Here is a 13,802-nt window from a genome sequence, read left to right as displayed (position 1 = left end):
CGTGTCTCTACTTTAAAGAGTCCTCTCCTGCTGATGTTCAGGTGTATATCAGTATGTAGTGTCTCTACTTTAAAGAGTCCTCTCCTGCTGATGTTCAGGTGTATATCAGTATGTAGTGTCTCTACTTTAAAGAGTCCTCTCCTGCTGATGTTCAGGTGTATATCAGTATGTAGTGTCTCTACTTTAAAGAGTCCTCTCCTGCTGATGTTCAGGTGTATATCAGTATGTAGTGTCTCTACTTTAAAGAGTCCTCTCCTGCTGATGTTCAGGTGTATATCAGTATGTAGTGTCTCTACTTTAAAGAGTCCTCTCCTGCTGATGTTCAGGTGTATATCAGTATGTAGTGTCTCTACTTTAAAGAGTCCTCTCCTGCTGACGTTCAGGTGTATATCAGTATGTACTGTCCCTACTTTAAAGAGTCCTCTCCTGCTGATGTTCAGGTGTATATCAGTATGTACTGTCCCTACTTTAAAGAGTCCTCTCCTGCTGATGTTCAGGTGTATATCAGTATGTAGTGTCTCTACTTTAAAGAGTCCTCTCCTGCTGATGTTCAGGTGTATATCAGTATGTAGTGTCTCTACTTTAAAGAGTCCTCTCCTGCTGATGTTCAGGTGTATATCAGTATGTAGTGTCTCTACTTTAAAGAGTCCTCTCCTGCTGATGTTCAGGTGTATATCAGTATGTAGTGTCTCTACTTTAAAGAGTCCTCTCCTGCTGATGTTCAGGTGTATATCAGTATGTAGTGTCTCTACTTTAAAGAGTCCTCTCCTGCTGATGTTCAGGTGTATATCAGTATGTAGTGTCTCTACTTTAAAGAGTCCTCTCCTGCTGATGTTCAGGTGTATATCAGTATGTAGTGTCTCTACTTTAAAGAGTCCTCTTCTGCTGATGTCCAGGTGTATATCAGTATGTAGTGTCTCTACTTTAAAGAGTCCTCTCCTGCTGATGTTCATGTTAATATCAGTATGTAGTGTCTCTACTTTAAAGAGTCCTCTCCTGCTGATGTTCAGGTGTATATCAGTATGTTGTGTCTCTACTTTAAAGAGTCCTCTCCTGCTGATGTTCAGGTGTATATCAGTATGTAGTGTCTCTACTTTAAAGAGTCCTCTCCTGCTGATGTTCAGGTGTATATCAGTATGTACTGTCCCTACTTTAAAGAGTCCTCTCCTGCTGATGTTCAGGTGTATATCAGTATGTCGTGTCTCTACTTTAAAGAGTCCTCTCCTGCTGATGTTCAGGTGTATATCAGTATGTAGTGTCTCTACTTTAAAGAGTCCTCTCCTGCTGATGTTCAGGTGTATATCAGTATGTAGTGTCTCTACTTTAAAGAGTCCTCTCCTGCTGATGTTCAGGTGTATATCAGTATGTAGTGTCTCTACTTTAAAGAGTCCTCTCCTGCTGATGTTCAGGTGTATATCAGTATGTAGTGTCTCTACTTTAAAGAGTCCTCTCCTGCTGATGTTCAGGTGTATATCAGTATGTAGTGTCTCTACTTTAAAGAGTCCTCTCCTGCTGACGTTCAGGTGTATATCAGTATGTACTGTCCCTACTTTAAAGAGTCCTCTCCTGCTGATGTTCAGGTGTATATCAGTATGTACTGTCCCTACTTTAAAGAGTCCTCTCCTGCTGATGTTCAGGTGTATATCAGTATGTAGTGTCTCTACTTTAAAGAGTCCTCTCCTGCTGATGTTCAGGTGTATATCAGTATGTAGTGTCTCTACTTTAAAGAGTCCTCTCCTGCTGATGTTCAGGTGTATATCAGTATGTAGTGTCTCTACTTTAAAGAGTCCTCTCCTGCTGATGTTCAGGTGTATATCAGTATGTAGTGTCTCTACTTTAAAGAGTCCTCTCCTGCTGATGTTCAGGTGTATATCAGTATGTAGTGTCTCTACTTTAAAGAGTCCTCTCCTGCTGATGTTCAGGTGTATATCAGTATGTAGTGTCTCTACTTTAAAGAGTCCTCTCCTGCTGATGTTCAGGTGTATATCAGTATGTAGTGTCTCTACTTTAAAGAGTCCTCTCCTGCTGATGTTCAGGTGTATATCAGTATGTAGTGTCTCTACTTTAAAGAGTCCTCTCCTGCTGATGTTCAGGTGTATATCAGTATGTAGTGTCTCTACTTTAAAGAGTCCTCTCCTGCTGGTGTTGATGGCTCTAATAAAGGAACATGAGTCCCTCTAGTGGACGAAGAGCTGCTGTGACATTATTCTCTAAAAAAAGGGGAGTAGTTTAACTGCAACACAAGATTAAAGTAAAGTATAATAATCTTAAAATGACATGAAAAATAATACTTTTAAGATAAAACATTTATAAATAAAATATAAAAGAATATCCTATAATGAGAAAATAATAATAATAACAATACAAAATAATTTAAAATTAAATGTTAAATGTAACTTTGGAAAAATTAAGATAATCATGTCATAAGAAAAAGATAAAAATAAATGATCAATATAAAAATTATTAAAAAAAATCTAATATAATATGATATATTTTATATTTAAAATAATATAAATTAGAAGTAACTAATAAATACATTTGAAAAATACAGATATGAAATGTACATTAAAAAAACATGTGACACTAATCATGTAAACATAACAAATAATAAATGAATAACCTAAATAAAAAAATAATAATAAATAAACAAATATACAAATAAATAAATAACAACAATATGAATATAGGCCTGCACAATAAAGACTTTACACATGGCGAATAACATTTGATTTGAACACATTTTTAAAAAACTTACATTTTTAGATGAGAACTTTTTCTCTGGTCCAGAATTTAAATTTAAATATAAATACCAGAAACCTGTTTTTCATCTTCTTCTTCATGAAAGTGATCCAGAGAGACTCAGCTCTCACTGCAGACAGATCAGTCTGCACGCGACTTTAAAGCTCCCATGTCATGCTTTTCCGGTTATTACCCGTCCCCTTGTGTGTTATGAAGGTTTTTATGCATGTAAACGGTGTGCAGAGTCAAAACCCTCAAAGTACACCCTGTAGCAAGTAAAACTCTAACACAGAAAATACCTCCCCAATACGCCTCGTTGGAGATACGTCACTGCCCATTTGATTCTTCCGGGTACCGCCTGATGTCATGCGGTACCCGGAACGAAATGGACCAATCCCGAAGAGCTATGGCCACACCAGCAGCGGCGTGTTCCTCCTCCAGAGGTTCGAAGAACCGGCATTTCACAGACGAAAGCTTCCAAAACATTGCCCAGTTTGAGGCCGGATATGCACAGCTTGTTTGGACCGTTTGGAGCAGGGGAAGATCTGGGTATACAACCTGTAAGTTTGCATTGTTATTTGTGTATTTATCAAACAAGACTGTTTAAATGTGTAAACTGTGTTGGACTGCTAAGCCATTGACACAGTGCTAACTGTGCTAACTAAGTTGCTAGCGTTTCCATATATCAACTCTAATATCAGCAGATGGCCTTGCATACATGTATCTCATAGCAGGAGAATGTCTGCATTCACACACACGGAATACTCATACAGTATACTGTACTGTGATTTACCGTACATTGTGACCGTACATATACTGCATGTAGCTAACGAGGCTAGCTGTATGCTAGCGCAAAACAATGTATTCATGCAAGTTACATTGTATGGTAGCAGAATACCCGTATACGATTGCAATTATAAACACGTTATTGCTAGCCTAATATGAACCACTAGCTTTTGTTCATAGTAGTTTTATTACACTGCATTATAGTTGCCTTTCCTCCAAGCTAACGTTCATATCGTGTTAGCTACCAAGGTAAACAAAGCTAGGTTAGCATATTAGCAGGCAAGCTGTTCATTACACAACTACTACTAACGAATCTAAAACAACTAAGTTTCTCTAATATTTTGTGATTTGCATTTGATTTCGTCCAGCCAGATCCTGGCGGACAATCCATGACGTGCTAAAAGGCACTTCTACTACTACTGAGGCGTCGTGCTAAAAGGCACCGCACCGACTGTGCGCAGGCAAGATGCAAGGAGGAGGAATGGATGATATACCGTGTATATATGTATATTTATGTTCATTTTGTACATTTCTAAAAATAAAGTTTAATGGAAATACTTAGTAGGCCTATCCTTTCTTCCCTGAATTCATATATAGCAAACCATGATTTGATTTCTCATCAAACAGTAGTAGTTTATAACGGGTAAAAATAACTTACTCTTTGTTATGAGCGGCTCGTAGGCCACAAAGACAAGGAGACATACACGAGTTTACAAAACCACGGCACATTTATTGTGATAAATGCAGAGATAGGTGGTTGAGAGGATCGCAGAGTTAGTCTTCCTGCAGCCGCTTTGGAGAGAGACTGGGGCCGTAGTGTCCGGAGGTGTCCGTGATCGTGCTGATTAGCCTCTTCAGCTCCATCCCATCGTAAGACAAAGGCCCTGGGGCCGTCACACTCTTCTATAACAACAGTTAAAAATATATATGTATATAAAATATACGGCTGTGCCGACGCCATGATAAGACTGATGTTACGCTGAGAGCAGCCGGGAAAAGCACTGTTAGACATGGGCGCAGCCTCTCTGGTGGTTGACTAATCAGAACGAGTGGCCGAGCTGACCAATCGGAGCACACTAGGCTCACAGGGAGGGGGGGGCAAGAGCTCCAACGAGTCGTTTAGTGGAGAAAGTGAATACTGCTGAATACACATGCTTGACAGAGATGCTGTATGCGAAACCAATGTGAGTTTGGAAAATTGCACAGTATAAATCTATTTTAGTATACCTCAACAATGTAATTATGATCAGTGGAAATGGCCATGACATGGGCCCTTTAATACATGTAAACAAACCAACAAACACAGGCTATAAATAGCTGCTAACTGACTCATGACTTTAAACTTCCTGCAGAGCCCGCAAAGCATCCTGGGAAGTGTAGTTCTTAAAGCTAACAGCGTGAGCATAGACTTAAAAAAGACAGAGTGGGAGAAATACTCAGGTCTTGTACTTGAGTAAAAGTAGAAGTACTCAGATCTTGTACTTGAGTAAAAGTAGAAGTACTCAGATCTTGTACTTGAGTAAAAGTAGACGTACTCAGATCTTGTACTTGAGTAAAAGTAGAAGTACTCAGGTTTTGTACTTGAGTAAAAGTAGAAGTACTCAGATCTTGTACTTGAGTAAAAGTAGAAGTACTCAGATCTTGTACTTGAGTAAAAGTAGAAGAACTCAGATCTTGTACTTGAGTAAAAGGAGAAGTACTCAGGTCTTGTACTTGAGTAAAAGTAGAAGTACTCAGATCTTGTACTTGAGTAAAAGTAGAAGTACTCAGGTCTTGTACTTGAGTAAAAGGAGAAGTACTAAGATGTTGTACTTGAGTAAAAGTAGAAGTACTCAGATCTTGTACTTGAGTAAAAGTAGAAGTACTCAGGTCTTGTACTTGGGTAAAAGTAGAAGTACTCAGATCTTGTTCTTGAGTAAAAGTAGAAGTACTCAGGTCTTGTACTTGAGTAAAAGTAGAAGTACTCAGATCTTGTACTTGAGTAAAAGTAGAAGTACTCAGATCTTGTACTTGAGTAAAAGTAGAAGAACTCAGATCTTGTACTTGAGTAAAAGGAGAAGTACTCAGGTCTTGTACTTGAGTAAAAGTAGAAGTACTCAGATCTTGTACTTGAGTAAAAGTAGAAGTACTCAGGTCTTGTACTTGAGTAAAAGGAGAAGTACTAAGATCTTGTACTTGAGTAAAAGTAGAAGTACTCAGATCTTGTACTTGAGTAAAAGTAGAAGTACTCAGGTCTTGTACTTGAGTAAAAGTAGAAGTACTCAGATCTTGTTCTTGAGTAAAAGTAGAAGTACTCAGGTCTTGTACTTGAGTAAAAGGAGAAGTACTAAGATCTTGTACTTGAGTAAAAGTAGAAGTACTCAGATCTTGTACTTGAGTAAAAGTAGAAGTACTCAGGTCTTGTACTTGAGTAAAAGTAGAAGTACTCAGATCTTGTACTTGAGTAAAAGTAGAAGTACTCAGGTCTTGTACTTGAGTAAAAGTAGAAGTACTCAGGTCTTGTACTACTTGAGTAAAAGTAGAAGTACTCAGATGTTGTACTTGAGTAAAAGTAGAAGTACTCAGATCTTGTACTTGAGTAAAAGTAGAAGTACTAAGATCTTGTACTTGAGTAAAAGTAGAAGTACTCAGGTCTTGTACTTGAGTAAAAGTAGAAGTACTCAGACCTTGTACTTGAGTAAAAGGAGAAGTACTCAGATCTTGTACTTCAGTAAAGTAGAAGTACTCAGATCTTGTACTTGAGTAAAAGTAGAAGTACCAGAGTGTAGGAATACTCTGTTACAGTAAAAGTCCTGCATTCAAAATGTTCCTCAAGTAAAAGTAGAAAAGTATTCTCATCAAAATATAGTGAAAGTAGCGACAGTAAAAGTAGTCATTGTGCAGATTGGTCCATTTCAGAATAATATATATGATATGTTTTATAATGATTGATCATGAAAGTGTTCTCAAAGCTGGTAAAGGTGCAGCTAGTTTGAATGACTTTGTATACTGCAGGGTAGCTTGTGGATTTACTCCAGGTGGAACTAAAGTCTGATTTAACACTTGATTATATTTCACATCATTCATCCACATCTGTGAAGTAACTAAAGGTATAAATACATGTAGTGGAGTAGAAGTACACCATGTACCTCTGAACTGTAGAGGAGTAGAAGTACACCATGTACCTCTGAACTGTAGAGGAGTAGAAGTACACCATGTACCTCTGAACTGTAGAGGAGTAGAAGTACACCATGTACCTCTGAACTGTAGAGGAGTAGAAGTACACCATGTACCTCTGAACTGTAGAGGAGTAGAAGTACACCATGTACCTCTGAACTGTAGAGGAGTAGAAGTACACCATGTACCTCTGAACTGTAGAGGAGTAGAAGTACACCATGTACCTCTGAACTGTAGTGGAGTAGAAGTACACAGTAGCAGAACATGGAAATACTCAAGTAACAATAACAAAAACAGGATTCTTTTGATCTGTGTAGAAATATATTTTCTCAGACAAACTACACAGTCATTACAGCCGGCCTGTAATCTCAGCAGCAAATACCCACAATGCAACAGGACACAGATTCATGTGCAAACTGACAGAAGATGTGATTCTTTACCTGGATCTGACGTCACATCTTAAATACATTCAGTATCCATTAATGCACTTATATTTCAGTCATGCAGACAAACTTTGACACGTACAAAATGACACATTTACACAGACATGCAGGAAATCACACCCGAAAACCTGAAGTTCTGCAGAGAGGACGACACAACACCCGGTGGAACAAAGCAGAAAATAAAATACATTTTGAGAGGGGAGAATACGTCAAAATGCATACATTCGACGTTAAAAAATAGAAAATAAATGGACGTAGAGATGAGTTATTTAAAAAAATAATAATCTGGATATAAGGATTAAAAATACCTAAATAAAACAATGAAATAAAAATAGATAATATACAAGTTTTATACTTTTTTCTCTTTATACATGCTCTTATTTTAAACACAGATATGGCTTCTTAGACATTTAATGAAGTGCATACGCAATACTTTCATTCATTTGTAAAATAAGACTAGTTCAAATAAGTAAAACCACGTCTCGTTCAAAAAAGACGGTGGAGGAAGACTTCAGATTTGTTTTGAATTAAAAGTAAAAAGTCCTGCGTTAAATTAAATAAAAAAATAAATATGGAAGTTATTTTTTAAATGTCGTTAAATTAATATTTTTAAAATGTAGTTTCATTATTTTTATTACATTTTATTTATCCATTAATTGTCTATATGGTGAAATGCCTCTTTAACCTGCAAAATAATACGACTAATCTTTACAATTATTATAAGTAAAGCTTTTTTGGTGGAGCTTTTATACAAACTAAATGTATATTATTGCTCATTGTGACTGTTATAATAATAACATTAATTGTATTGCTCGTGCATTGACGTAAAAGATTGTATTTGGTTAAGACTAATTTTCTTTTTAAATGATTTTATCCATTAATTATCTAAACTCTATGCGTGCAAAAATGAAAGAATGTCCCTTAAGCTTGCAAAACAATAATAAAATATATATATATTAGAGAACAAGTTGCCACTAAAATCCTCTAAGTCAGCGGTTCCCAACCTTTTTCAACTCACTCAGGGCCCACTTAAGCATCAACATTTTTTTCGTGGCCCACATTCAACCATAAACAATACGGAGGCTAAATAAAGTTCTGATTGGTCGATTCAGAACATGTGACACGTTGTTATTCCAGTAGAACAGACCTCTGTCAAGGACTGTAATGACCGTTGCTAAGGACTGTAATGACCGTTGCTAAGGACTGTAATGACCGTCGCTAAGGACTGTAATGACCGTTGCTAAGGACTGTAATGACCGTTGCTAAGGAGGATCGAGAAAGAGAAAGGAAAAGAGGTTCAAATTAAAAATAATCTTAATAATGAAAATATTTCCACAAAAATCATAATGTTTTGCAAATTATTTGGCAGCAAATATTGAATTTACATTTTGGGCTTTTAGATAAGGACCGCACACAGTTAATAAATACAACTATTCTTCTGGCTAAAATACATCTTTTTAAAAGTCAATCAAGGAGTAATCTTAATTTAAGGTGTTTCTTTTGGAAAAAACGATTGCCACAACAAATCAAAGGCTGGACACGGCATGAAATGGGAAATAATGAGCTCTAACGAAGAGTGGGATCAAAGGAACAATAAATATGCCATGCTGTGTTTTTGGTGGTTTTTGGTTGTCAACCTATTTTTGTTTGTGAAATGTTGAAGTGATCCTACTGACTGTATCTTTAATTCTTCTGTTTTTGTTTTGTTGTCATCTCCTATATGTTATTGTTATGTCCATGTTTGTGTCCCACTTGCAATGCCTTCGCGGACCACTAGGGGGCCGCGGCCCACAGGTTGGGAACCGCTGCTCTAAGTATTATCTTTTTTATTTTACAGAGCATTTACTGTTAAAAAAAACGTTTTCATTTTCAACATTCGGAGAATCTGACATACTATTTTACAGAGTATGTATAAATACTGCAGTACATGGAGTCACAGTGCATCATGCATCTCTACACACACAGAGTGAAGAATGAATAAGACCTTCATGCAGCAGCGGCACGCCTTCATTCAGTACATGCATACTCTGTGTAACATACACACTCATCACACACATGTACATTTCACACACTGTGTTTTTACAGGAAGAAAAGACTCTTTACAAGATTTACAAAATAAGTTTTTCCAAAGTAATAATAAAAAAAATTAAGAAATTGTACAACTTCCTCATATTAATGAAAATATACAAGAAATATAATTAAAGTGGACCTATTATGCTATATTAGCCATGCCTCATACTGCTCATACCCCTCTGTTCCAGCCCCGTTAGAGAAACGCGGATTTTGGGTCGTTAGCTCAACAAAAAGGAGGCGGAGATAAAGTAAAATTCTGCATTGATAAAACGCCATCCTGTTCTAAACCACATCAAGGATTATCTCTGAAACAGTATGGAGCTCAAATGCTTTTTCTCTTGCAGGTTTACCACAAGGTGAGTTCCTTTTTATATTTCCTGCTTTTTAAACACACGTGCTCTCCAGTACAGGTTAGCTCTGAGTGTTAGCGACGCTTGCTAATGTAAACAAAGACGAGATTACGTCCAAAACACGTCAGGCATTGTTTCTGATAGCAACTCTCTGTGGGTCCGCCGCTGATTTGACGTCATATCGGCAGCAAATCTGGATCAGCTCGTTGTACCCCCGTTTTAAAAAGATTTGGGTACGGAGGAAAAGAGAAAGGGTTTTATTTTCTGACGCTGCGTGAGTTCCCCGACGCACCGGGGACACGTATTTATGTATACAAGACATCACAAAGTGCATTTTGCATGATAGGTCCCCTTTAAATAAAAATATTTTACATGTTTACAGGGAGAGACGCTAACTTTGAATTGGTCTTCTGCGTTTGCTGGGACTCTGACCCGGATCCACCCTCAGCTCGCGGTAGTGCATCTGAAAAATATTACAAAGGAAATTCATTTTTAAGAGATTCTAAAAGAAATGTAAAATTAATAATTAAAATTCATTAGAATTATTTTTTAAAACATTAAAAAATACAGAAAATTATTTTTGAAAAAATTGAAAAATACAGAAAATTATTTTTTCTTTACTTCAGATATACAAATTAAATATCTGAAGTGATCTGGACTATTCACACATTATTTAATATTTAATTAATTAGTTATCCTCCCCTCTCTGCAGCTACTCACCACCTGCACGTCGGAGGGAACTCTGGACAGGAAGTCGAGCAGCTCGTTGTTGTCGATCATGTACGGGTCGCGCAGCTTCTTCGTGAACTTATTCACACCTGCAGGAGAGCAGATTAAAGTACATGCAGTATTTATATATGGTGTTATTAGCACTACTGTGTGTATCTGCGTTGTTGGTATTAGCACTACTGTGTGTATCTGCGTTGTTGGTATTAGCACTACTGTGTGTATCTGTGTTGTTGGTATTAGCACTACTGTGTGTATCTGCGTTGTTGGTATTAGCACTACTGTGTGTATCTGTGTTGTTGGTATTAGCACTACTATGTATATCTGCGTTGTTGTTGGTATTAGCAGCACTTTGTGTATCTGTGTTGTTGGTATTAGCACTACTGTGTGTATCTGTGTTGTTGGTATTAGCACTACTATGTATATCTGCGTTGTTGTTGGTATTAGCACTACTGTGTGTATCTGTGTTGTTGGTATTAGCACTACTGTGTGTATCTGTGTTGTTGGTATTAGCACTACTGTGTGTATCTGTGTTGTTGGTATTAGCACTGACCCCAGATCAGCACCAGGTAGCGCAGAGGGACGAGGTAGAGGAGGACGACGGCAGAAAGCAGAGCAGCGATCGCCAGCCAGCTGAGGAAGGGGACCGTCCAGTTCACCGTGCTGCAGGGGGGGGGGGAACATGGAGTAAAGGGGGATCGTATAGCATGGGGAAATACAGAAATTATTTATAAATACACATTAACCTGAACACAGATTAAAGGGGGTTTTCATAGCTTTGGGAAAATAGAGAATTTATGTTAGAACATTTTGAAAAATAGAGAAATTATTTTTGAAAACATTTAAAATGACAGAAATATTTAAGTAATAAATTATTTGTTTGAGAAATTTGAAAACACAGGTTTTAAAAATACTTATACAAATACAACATTTTGAAATACTGAAACTATTAGAAAGATTACATAATTTCCGGGGAAAATGTGAAAATTAGTGAACATTTTGAAAAATTTGAAAGATTACATAATTTTTTGGGGGGAAAATTTGAAGAATAAAGAATATTTTTCGAAAAAATACAGATTTTATATTTGAAAAATCTGAAAAATTCAGATCTTTCTTTCGAAAATAATTTTATTCTAAATTATCGCTTAAATCTAAGAAATTCTGCAAATGACAAAGCTCCGTTACTGGGAGCTGAGGGTGGATTTTGCAATGACCTGCAACGGCCCAATGATCTTGCTTTTCTCGTGAGGAAACCTTTAACCGTAAATAAAAAACTGTTTTCATTCCTTGGATGATACCCACTTCTTGATCCTCTCTCCGTTCGACGCCACCTCGTCCAAAGCGTTCTGAACACTGAAGAAAACGTCCTGGATGGCGTACAGTTTGTTCATGAAGCCTTTGTGCTCAGACTCCTTAAATAACACGAGAGAAATAAATATTAAATCAGTAAAAAATTTCTCGAATATAAAAACAGCTGATTCATGACGACATACCTTATCCTCTTTATCGTCCTCTTCATCCTCCCAATCAAACATGGCCTCCATCGTCTGCAGCAGGAAATAAAACAGGTCACTCTTTGTAATACATACAATAACATTGAGAAAAATATAGAAGTTATTTTAGAAAAATATAGAAGTTATTTTAGAAAAATACAGAAATTATTTTTGAAAAATACAGAAATTATTTTTGAAAGAGAAATTAATTTAGAGAATATTTTGGAGAAAACCTTAATTTTGCATGCAGCAGGACCAAAAGCTATTTTCTGAAAAAATAGTAAAGAAAAACGTAACATTTAAAATACATTTTTATTTATTTGGGCTAATTTATTTCCTAAAACATAACATGTTACTCTTTGTCATAGAACTTTAATTAAACCGAGCCGACAGTATATACCTGTGATCTGTTTCACTGAATGCACTATTTTATTTGTATTTACTTGTTGTATCTGTTTTATGTCCTATATTCATGTTGCTCTGCTGGAGGAGCCTGGGACTTCAGTTTTTCATTGCCATATCTACAGGGCCGCCGCTTGCGAACAGGCAAGGCAGGCAACTGCTTGGGGCCCCGGACCAGAAGGGGGCCCCCAAAGAAGGTAGATTAAGAAGGTCCACAGCAACGACAACATGAAACACCCTTTAATTTACTGCAACGACATGTCGGGAAACCCCCTCAAGGGGGCCCACGCATAGCGCACCTTAAAATGCTGCTTCTTATCTTAAAGTGGACCTATCATGCTATATTTGAATAATACAGTGTAGGGCCATACCTATATAAGGCATATTTATTTTTTATTTTTTTGCAGATCATGCATTTTAGCCATGCCTCATTTTGCTCAATTTGACATTTTTTAGCTCTGTTTTAGCAAGGGCTGATTCAGTGAGAACAGCACCACCTACAGGCCTGGCATATGTACTACAGCGTCTCCAGCGCTTTCGAACGGCAATGGCCGTGGCTGTCTCCTCCTGATTGGTGGAGTTGGCCCAATAGCCGTAGTGCCACCGTCCTGACGTCAGGACAGTGTTCAAATCTGGATCAGTTTTTATCAGATCCGTTGCAGCCCCTTTTTTAGAGATTTGGGTATGGAGGAAAATAGAGAGGGTTGTGTTTTCTGACACTTATGGCGCATTTCCATTGCAGCGCGTAGCTCGCTTTAAGCGTGCCGTGTCGTGCCGTCCCCTTTTTTGGTTGTGCTTCCACTAGGCCTCGTTCCGGCGCGGCACGGCGCGGGGCCACTTTTTCCCCTCTTTTCTGGCCCTAGAAAATTGTGGTTCTATCGGGGCCAACAAACAGGGCTGAGTCGGGCTGAGTATGCTAAACTAGAGAGAGGAGCGCTGGCAAGAGGGCTAGAACTACAACAAGATGGACATATTTGACCGTGATTTAATTGTAATACACGTTTCAAAATGATGCCGAAGTAACAACATACTGATACCGGTTAGTAAAAACCATGAATTAATGCTTTGTCAAGTCTGCAGACAGACGGCAGGCGAAAAACCTTTTAAAATGCGTGTTTTTCTAGATGGAGATTGGCTAAGCTAACGCAGTATATGCCCCGACCGTCCACACTCACAACAACGGCCTATACAGACATAAATAAAGCAGCGACTGTATTCACCATGACACAGGCAGTCTGTGGTGTGTACTTGTTTAACTTTTGTCGAGTTTCTGAACATATATAAGGAGCTGTGAGCTCTGAGTGCTAATAGCTAACGGCTGTGTTGTGTTTCTGGATTTCTCATTGAAGATGACGTCACGGCTCCGCCTACACTGCGTTACTATAGTAACTACCCCAGTTCCTAAACTGTAATGGAAGCGCAGCATGAAGTGAGTCGGCCCTGTTAAGGCCCAACGCGGCCAAGCCGTACCGAGCCGTACCGAGTGTGGCCGAGGCCGACCGTGTAGTGGAAATGCGCCATTAGTGAGTTCCCTGGAACACCGGGGACACATATTCATGTAGAAAAGACGTACAAAAGTGCATTTTGCATGATAGGTCCCCTTTAAGTTGTGTTGCCTTGCTCCGCTCCAGGAG

General features: G+C 38.0%; 1 protein-coding gene across 4 annotated transcripts in view; it reads right to left on the bottom strand.

Moving 5' to 3' along the window:
* Positions 1 to 9,808: 9,808 nt before the first annotated feature.
* mctp1b (multiple C2 domains, transmembrane 1b) overlaps positions 9,809 to 13,802 on the bottom strand; it is a 47,658-nt gene continuing 43,664 nt past the window's right edge. Inside the window, exons 17-22 of one of the 4 annotated variants that reach the window (XM_034148951.1) lie at positions 12,000 to 12,035; positions 11,767 to 11,820; positions 11,576 to 11,685; positions 10,827 to 10,936; positions 10,268 to 10,365; positions 9,809 to 10,010 (exon numbers count right to left, since the gene is read on the bottom strand). In XM_034148951.1, the coding sequence (XP_034004842.1) occupies positions 9,939 to 10,010; positions 10,268 to 10,365; positions 10,827 to 10,936; positions 11,576 to 11,685; positions 11,767 to 11,820; positions 12,000 to 12,035 (480 nt within the window). In that variant the 3' untranslated portion in view covers positions 9,809 to 9,938. The remainder of the gene's footprint in view (positions 10,011 to 10,267; positions 10,366 to 10,826; positions 10,937 to 11,575; positions 11,686 to 11,766; positions 11,821 to 11,999; positions 12,036 to 13,802) is intronic. The other 3 variants (XM_034148953.1, XM_034148954.1, XM_034148952.1) reach the window with 3 other exon arrangements.

Source organism: Trematomus bernacchii, unplaced genomic scaffold, assembly GCF_902827165.1.
Source record: "Trematomus bernacchii unplaced genomic scaffold, fTreBer1.1, whole genome shotgun sequence".
Classification (NCBI taxonomy): domain Eukaryota; kingdom Metazoa; phylum Chordata; class Actinopteri; order Perciformes; family Nototheniidae; genus Trematomus; species Trematomus bernacchii.
This window is presented reverse-complemented; position numbering and strand designations above follow the sequence as displayed.